The sequence below is a fragment of the Embiotoca jacksoni genome, unplaced genomic scaffold, assembly GCF_022577435.1.
Source record: "Embiotoca jacksoni isolate LCO1_2020_lvr unplaced genomic scaffold, fEmbJac1.0.p SCAF_38, whole genome shotgun sequence".
Lineage (NCBI taxonomy): Eukaryota > Metazoa > Chordata > Actinopteri > Embiotocidae > Embiotoca > Embiotoca jacksoni.
In genome coordinates, this window is record NW_027185390.1 from 2,187,023 (window position 1) to 2,195,478 (window position 8,456).

At 48.9% G+C, this 8,456-nt stretch overlaps 1 protein-coding gene across 1 annotated transcript; it reads right to left on the minus strand.

Moving 5' to 3' along the window:
* Positions 1-757: 757 nt before the first annotated feature.
* On the minus strand, positions 758-7,537 carry ndfip2 (Nedd4 family interacting protein 2). The gene is given in 9 exon segments (XM_069166329.1): positions 758-2,831; positions 2,966-3,072; positions 3,156-3,222; positions 3,357-3,481; positions 3,620-3,707; positions 4,581-4,711; positions 5,012-5,132; positions 5,134-5,259; positions 7,339-7,537. Coding segments are annotated over 8 exon segments (789 nt in total). The 5' UTR covers positions 7,366-7,537; the 3' UTR covers positions 758-2,831; positions 2,966-2,968.
* Positions 7,538-8,456: the final 919 nt, after the last annotated feature.

An 8,456-nucleotide genomic window follows, 5' to 3' on the forward strand; every position in this document is an offset into this window, starting at 1 on the left:
CACTTGAAGTGGGATTTAAATGTCGAAAGTGCAAAGGTTACTGTTGGGTTCATGTAGTTTTGCAGCTGGCAGGAAATTCATGTTGTGTTTTGTCCATTTTTGAGTTATAATATATTATAATTACAAACATTTAACCTTTGCTTGAGCACATGAATTGTCCGTATTCATTTTGAAGCCCCCGGCTATCAACACTTAAATAAGGCTAAATCTATTTACCACAGGAAAATAATGCAAACATTTGTCCACAGTAGATGAACTCGGATCAGCGGTCAGGTCGCGCCGCCGTTTAAACTTCCAATAAAAAAAAAAACTACGAGAGCAAAACGGGTCGCAAATCACCGCTGCGGCATTAGAGACCGGACCGTAAAAGCAAGATGTCGGAACGTCAATGAAACCGGAGACGTTTCATAAAAGGAGAAGCCAGTAGTTTAGGATCCTTTCACTTTGGGGGTTTTATAGATCGTAAAGACGTCTGCTCGTCGGAGACGCAAGAGCCCGTTCACTTTTAACGGTCCCTCTCAGGCCGCCGCTCCGACCCGAATAAGAGAAGCGTGTTCGGCGTATTAGAAAGCACTCTTTGGCTCCACCTGGTGGACGGAGTGACAACCGACACTGAACTCGGAATGTAATCGTAAATACTGGCCTGATGAGAGAGTTATAAAAGCAGACAAACTGTTTGTCATACTTCAGTTCGAGAAAACCCGAACGAGTTCCCGGTCGCGAGAGTGAAACTAAAGTGAAAACAGGAGTCCAAAAATAAGTGGCAGGCTTTTTTTGAACTTTATTGGCATTTTTGCGAGACGTCGTGTGTCATTTGAATTCCAGTTACAATAAATGCATAACAGCTGCTTAACGAGGAGAAAGATGGGAGAGAAAGAAATAAGTTTGGCCGCCGTGTCCTTTTTTTTTTTTGTTTTTGTTTTTTTTCTTCATTTTTTTGTTACGTTATTTATTGTCTTTGTTTATTTACAAAGGAAGAAATGCATTTGCAGTAGATGGATCCCGACGTTAAGCCCGCTCGTTCGGGGGCGGACAAATCATGCGGCGGCGGAGCTTCAATTCGCCGAGGGGGTCCGGATATCGCCGGGAGAGGCGTCGGGTGGGATACGACACGGGCGGAGCGGGAGGGGGGGGGAGGATGGTTGAAAAACAAAAGATAAGTTTGGCAACACTCGAGCTGTCACAGTTTAGGCGAAAAGCGATTAAAAGAAGACACACAATAACAATATTATCATTTTGAAAAACAACAAACAAAAAAAAGTGCAAAAGGCAAAATTAGAACCATTTTGGGACGATTAAAGAGTTCCAGTTGAAAAAAACTCGGGATGGCGAAGATAACTTGAGTGTTTTACTACCCCCCCCCCCCCCCCCCCCCCACACACACACACACACACACACATCAAGTTTAGCAGATTCACAAATCACACTGTACACACGTTCTTCAAAGTGCAAATATTATGAATTGGCATAAGCTGGTATTTACACTTCATTTTCTGGATTGACATAAAATCATTTTTAAAAATTCGCCGTCGCCGTGGCGCTCTTCCGATTCCGACAAAGCTTCTCGCTCCGTCAGAAGTAGAAGACGACGACGACATTTTGAAACCTGATCTAAATCGGGAAAAGGCCTGAAAACCCAGAGAGAGAGAGAGATCGCCTCTCGTCGGGTTTTTTGTAATTTCTTTTTTTATTGCGTTTTCATAATTGAGATGATTTTGTCTTTGAACGGCCACGCCCTCTTTTCATTTTTCTTTGATTCAAACGGGGGAAAGTAGCGAAAGAGGTCGGCGTCAACGAAAGGGCAAAGGAAGGAAAAAACAAATTTCCGCATCGGGGGGGGGGGGGGGGGTTTGGTGGAGCGCGTCGTTTTCCGCGGAAGCTCCCGTTTTGTCGTTTCAAACGTTTGTTCGAAGGCTCGGAGAGTCGGCGCGACCGGGGGGGGGGGGGCTCGACCGAACTGATCGGTCGTCGTGAGAAAAAAAAACGTCTTTTCGAGCCGTCGCAGCGTAAAAGTTGCTCCACGGCGGGAAAAGTAAGAACAGTTCAAAACACCCCGAACTGAAAAAGATGGAGCGGCAAAACTAGCGCTTGAAAAGCCTTTTTTTTTTTTTTTTTATTGTATAAGGTGCAGTAGGTCAGAGGGAAACACGCCAAAACGTAAAAGTCCTTCTTTGCCGCGAGTCAAACGCAGCAAAATTTGAATATCAAAGGCGGAGAGTCGGTTTCCACCTCCCACGCGTTTTCTGTTTAAAATTTCCAAAACGTTCCTTTTATAGTCGAAGTCGTGCGGTCTGAAGAAGCCGCCGTCGACGGGTCCGCCGAGTTTATTTGCGTGCGTTTTTTTTGTTTGTTTTTCCACCGACGAGAGATTGAAACGGTTCGGTTGTGCTTCGGGTTGCCGGCGGAACTCGGGTCGCGCATCTCGACGAGCGCCCCCCCCCCCCCCCCCCAGGGGAGCCGAACTGCCGTCGGCGAGAGGAGCTTTGAATCAAAGGAAAATTTAAAAAAAATATATATAAAAGGAAAGGAAAGGAAAGGAAAGCCAGGGCAGAGATGGGATCATTAAAGATGTATTTTTGGGCTCGGTTCAGAAGTAGAGACTTCAGAGCGAGTCGCGTTTTGCTTTTAATGAGACTGGTAACACCTTTTTCCTACTTTCTTTCTTTCTTTCTGTCTTTCTGTCTTTCTTTCTTTCTTTCTGTCTTTCTGTCTTTCTTTCCGTCGTTCCTTCCTCTCTTCTCCTCTCTTCGCTGCGAGGCTCCTCGGTCAGGTCATTCGAGGGGGGAGGGAAGGAACTTCACATTGGAAAGGAATGCTGATGGTGCGGAAACCTGGAGGGGGGGAGGAGGGGGGGGGGGAGGGAGGAAAGGGGGGGGGGGAATCCAGGCGTCAGGGCAGGACCGTCGCTCGGTATCCCGTTCGAATCCCATTTTATTTTGAATCCAGATTCCTTTGCTTTGTTTACCTTTTAGTAGAGGAAGAAGAGGCGCGTTCTGTGAGAGGTCGCCATGTTCTCTGACATGTTGCGGACTTTTAGGTAGTTCACGAAACCCCTGAAGAACAGCAGCAGACCTGCGGAGGGAGAACTGTTTGAGTCGCCCCCCGAGAGCGAGGCCTTCGCTCGGAGCGGGCGGCGGCGGCGGCGGCGTACTCACCGAGCAGCAGGAAGATCCACCACAGCCAGTACTGGCCGTTGAAGTAGCCGTTGAAGTAGTCGGAGAACTGGGAACAGAGGAAACGGCTTTTATCGGAGGGGATTGATTTTGAAGCGCGTCTTTTTTTACGAGTAAAAAAAACCCCCCCGACTTTCTTTCGACCCACAACGCGACTCTTTCTTCGGACGCGGGGACACGTACCCTCACGATGAGGATCCACTTGATGAGGGAGAGGCCGAAGCCGCAGATGGCGCCGTATCGTCCCGCGATGGTGTTGGTCAGACAGAAGGACAGGCAGAACCCGATCCAGTTGAACAGGAAGGCCACTGGGGGGACGGGGGGGGACAAACGGAACGCAGCGTCACCGCAGAGTTCGGGGAGGACCGGTCCGCGAGCGAGGACATTTGTTTGGACAAAAAAAATAAATAAAAAAAAAAAACGAACGAAACGGGAGACGGACTCACTGAAAAAGGCCAACATGAAGATCCCGTCGTTCCCGACCCGGAGCTGATCGGCGTCGCTGAAGTCGTCTCTGGGTGGGAATTCATCGTCCTTGGGGCGGACACACAAACGCAGAACATGACATCGGCAACGACACCGAATCCGACAAATAAGCTCAGTCGAGGCCTAAAACTTTGACAGCGTGTGTCGAACAGGAGCCGGTAAAAGTTGATGCGGTCGGTGTCGGCGTGTGTTGAATCGACCCCCTCCCGCCCCCTGGTGGCTGCTCGCGATATCGCACCCAGTTTCACCAAAGGTCTCCTTGTCGGTTTATCGGGCAGCTGCTTCGTCTTTGTTTTTCCTCTCTCGAGTGCCTTGAGTGGAAAGCAACACTTCTTGGAAGTAACAAAACTGTGTGTGTGTGTGTGTGTGTGTGTGTGTGTGTGTGTGTGTGCGCGCGTGTGTGTGTTTATTGGCAGCTTTAACGAGACTGTTATTACAGAGCTGGTGGTTTCGCAACTTAGATAAAGTGAGCCATTGTGACGACTCAGCAAACACGTCAACTATGAAACTACCGCTGGAACGAAAAGTGCTTTACGACCGTGTTGTTGGACGACGAAGAAAGGGACGTGCGTGCTTTATTTTTGACGCACTTTCTTTTAATTTTTTTGATCGATTTGTTGTCTCTTTGCTGTTAAAAACATGCGATATATATATATATGTATTGTATACAAGATGTTTGTACCCGAGTACTGTGAGTTCACAGAACAGGAGTCACGTGACCGTGACCGGTTTAGTACGGCCTAAAATTGCCGACCGAAGCCTTTCAGCGTTCGTCTCGGTCTTGCGTGTCAGCAGGGCGGAGTGGTTTTACGCGTCAGCCTTATCTGAGGTTAACCCCGGTCAGCTGACACAAAGAGTCGAAGAACACAGGCCGGGCTTTTTGAACGGGCCTGACGAGAGAGCGAATGCGTGCGTCCTCACCCGCGGCATCACCTCCACCGCGGAGGCAGCCATGGCGGCCGCTTTGGCCTTCTCCGCTTCGTCATACGTGGGCAGCGAGGTGGCGACGCTGTAGGGCGGAGGCACCGGGAAGTCACCGCGGAAACTGGTCTCTGCGGAAACGACAAGAGGAGGAGGAGAGAGGAGGGAGGAGGAGGGAGGAGGAGGGAGGAGGAGGAGACTCGGTTACAAAGGAGAGAAAAGGGGGAAGTGGAGCTTAGTTAGCTGCCGGCGATGCGGTCGGTGCCGTCACGGAAACCGACATGACTCACGGGTACAGGCTTTCCGTGGGTTTGCCACAAAACGGCCACGAGATGTGATCCCGCTGCTGTTTGTGGAAGCAGGAGCAACCGCACTTTGAAACCCCCCCAAAAAAAGTTGTACTTTTAGAGGATGCAGTGAAAAAGTAATACCAGGTGCGGCGGCGGTCGCTCCCAGGTCGATGGAGGCGTACGGAGGCGGCGGCGCGTCCGCCTCTCCCTGAGTCCTCGAGCACGACGCCTCCGCCGGCGCGGGGGTCGAGGGTCGGCCTGGCCCGGTCCCGGCTCTGGTCCTGGCCGGACGCGGCGGCGGCGGCGGAGGCGGAGGCCTGGGCCGCGGCGGACGTGCACGGCTGCGGCTCGCCGGCGGAGGCCTCCGAAGAGTCGTCCTCGTTGTGCAACTGAAGGCGAGGACGACACAGGGGGTTTAGAGAAGTCGGCACGAGCGGGAAAAGGTCCGATCGGTTGTGCCGAAAAAGCCCGTCCGCTCGAGCTGGGGGATATTTATACGGTTCGCTGAAAGCAGCGACGCTTGTTACGTAACAAAGTGAGCTTTGCACAATCTGTTTTTGTTTGTCGGCGCTGACTGAGGCAGCGTTGTCTTTTCTATTTTTAAAAAAAAAAAATGTAATGCTTCATTTTTGCATTTTTAAAGCTGAATAAGTGGGATGACGTCATTTTTAATCCCCCGAGCTTCGCTCTCCTCAGTTTTGATTTGTTGGTCTTGACTCGGTGCTCGTTGTCTTTTTCTCGCGTGTGTCCTTCGAATCGTCCTCGGTCGTCTCCGGGCCTGAAAAAAAAAAAAATCCCTCCCGTGATAATACACGCCCGCTGAGTTTGACGTTTCGAGTTACAATCGCTCCTGAAATCCAAACCAACCACCTCGCTGTGCGCAAGTTTGCCTTCGCAGCGTCGTTCCCGTTGCGAATTTAGACAGCTCGCTCGAGCGCGCGCGGGAACTACGGGAAACGGGCGCGTCCACTTAAATCCTCGCGCCGCCGTTTACCGTTCGTTCCCCTCGTCTGTTTAGTGCGGCGAGACCTTGGCGCTCAATCGCAGCCGGCGCGGATCGAATGTTTTCCTGAAGTGTTTGAACCGCCGCGGCGGACGGGCGGGAAATGCGGGGACATTGATCCCAGCCGGGGACATTGATCCCTGCTGGGGACATTGATCCCAGCCGGGGACATTGATCCCTGCCGGGGACATTGATCCCTGCCGGGGACATTGATCCCAGCCAACCGCAACTCGTGCCGCAATTTTGTACCTTGACGATACGTGACTATTTTTGCTTTTTAGATGTGTTATTACCCTATTGGGTAAAAACAAACAAACAAACAAACAAACAAAACATTAACCGGCGTAGGATTATGGCATTTCCTGTCGAGAACGATGCAGATAAAAACCCGCGCACTAATCACGGGTTACACTGCCGATACATAAACCGAAGATTACCGAAAGCGGTCCCAAGGTGGCCGAGCGAGTTCAGCCCCCCCCCCCCCCCTCCCCGAAAACAAATCCCTCGGCCCGGCGGCGCCAGAGACGTCCGAGCCGGGATGAATCGGTACCTGGCTCGCGGTACCGAAACAATCCCCGAGAGCGTTTGTATTATTCTTCAAACCTGTTTTTGCGCACGGGTTGAAAAATGTGATTTGCTTTGGCTCTGTGGCACTGAAATCCTGTGGGATTATCAGCAGGGGAGGGGGGGGGAACCAGAACCAGACATCTGGGCACAAAGCGGGCTGTTATCTCGCAGACATTCCTAAATTTTTTTATTATTATAATTATTTATTTTTACATCTGTTTTGATAGTTCAGGGTGTCTTCGTGTCGAGGCCACCGAAACCACGTGTCCACCACTTTGTGAGGCTGTTTTTTTTTTTTTTTTCTTCTTTTTTTTGTTTGTGGACAACTCACCAGAAGACGTAAACAAAGTCACGCCCGCGTTCCCGTCACGTGATGCTCACGCGCCCTTTAAACCGGGCCGCTAATCCCACGAATTATAATCTTGAGTTTACGTGAGATTAGGAAAAAAAAAAAAAAAAAAAAAAAAGTCCCTCGTAATGCATTAATATTAATTTGTATTAGTTTCTCCACAGCGATGTCACGTATTGACGTTTTACTAAACGGTTAAAATACAACTAAGTGTGAAATAGTGTCGATTTAGACGCGAGCGTTAAAGGCCCGACGCCGTTTAGCAGCTAACGTTAGCTCCGCCGATGCGGAAGTGTTCGACTAACTGTCAAAACAAAACAAAAGAATCGGAGGGTTTGGTGTTTTTTTTCAAAACCAAAACATTCAGAAGCCATTTAACAGGTTCAGATTAGTCTACGCCATTTAAAGCATTTTAATTAAATATATTAAATTAAATATTAAAAAAACAAAAAACAACAACAACGTAAAGTTGGGTGAACTCGTCGCCTTTAAGGGCCTCGTTTCCCGGGCCGAGCCGAGCCGAGCCGAGCCGTCCGGAGCTCCACTCACCACTTGGTACCGGCTCGCTGGGTCCATCCCGACGAGATTCAAGCCGGTCGAGCGAGCCGAGAAAACAGGAGGAGAAATGCGGCTCGCTTGTTCACACTCCCGGCGGTTTGAGACACTTCCGACGAGCCGCGACGGGGAAGCTGGATTTCAGAGCGACGACAGAAATGGCTGCTGGCCGAGAAAAAACACCGAGATCCGGGAGACCGAGTCGAGCTGCTCCCGGCGGGGTCGCGCTTCCGGTCCGATATTTCAAAGTAAAACGCACACAACGGTAATGCGTCACATTTTCACTGTCACTTATTATACCGCGGCAATACCCGAATATATCATTATTAATACTGTTATTACTACTAGTAATAACTAGTTATTACTACTAGTAATAACTAGTTATTACTAGTAGTAATAACAGCAGTAGTGGTGTTGTTGTACTTGCGTTTTGTTTTATGACCAAAATATACCAGAAGTATCAAAAGTAATATAAGTTGAATGTACATTGTTGTTTACATTGTGTTTCACGTGTTTTGTGTGTAAAAGGACAATTTGTGAAATAATAATTTGCCTTTTCGATGTCAAACGGGCCCGTACGTAAGGAATTAACTAAAGTGAGGTATTAGGTAGTTACTTTATTAATCCCCAAGGGGAAATGTTTTCGCTACAGCAGCATACAGGAAGCAATAAGATAATAATAGAATAATAAAAAGCAATGAAATAGCAGTAAAAAAAAAAATTAAATATAAAATGCACAGTATATACAGTATCTATATATATATATTATATACAAACAACCAAGAAACACAGACAGCAGTGTTATTGTTGTGTGATGGAGTCTTTTGGAGAACGTCCTCCCTGCAGCAGGTGGTGGAGAGGGTGGTCAGGATTATCCAATGTGGATAATAGTTTGTTCAGCGTCCTCCTCTCCACCACCTTTTTCCAGGCTGTCCAGTTTGTAGCCGATTAGTGCTTTAGATTGTACTGCAGTAAACGTACTTGGTTTTCTTTCGGTAATGTTGACGCCTTAAGTGGCAGTTCGTTCTCTGGTAAGACGCCGAGCCCTAGACAGCTCTTAGGGTTCAAACGTGAGGCAAAAATCGAAATAAATGCTGCGGCGCTTTGTCATG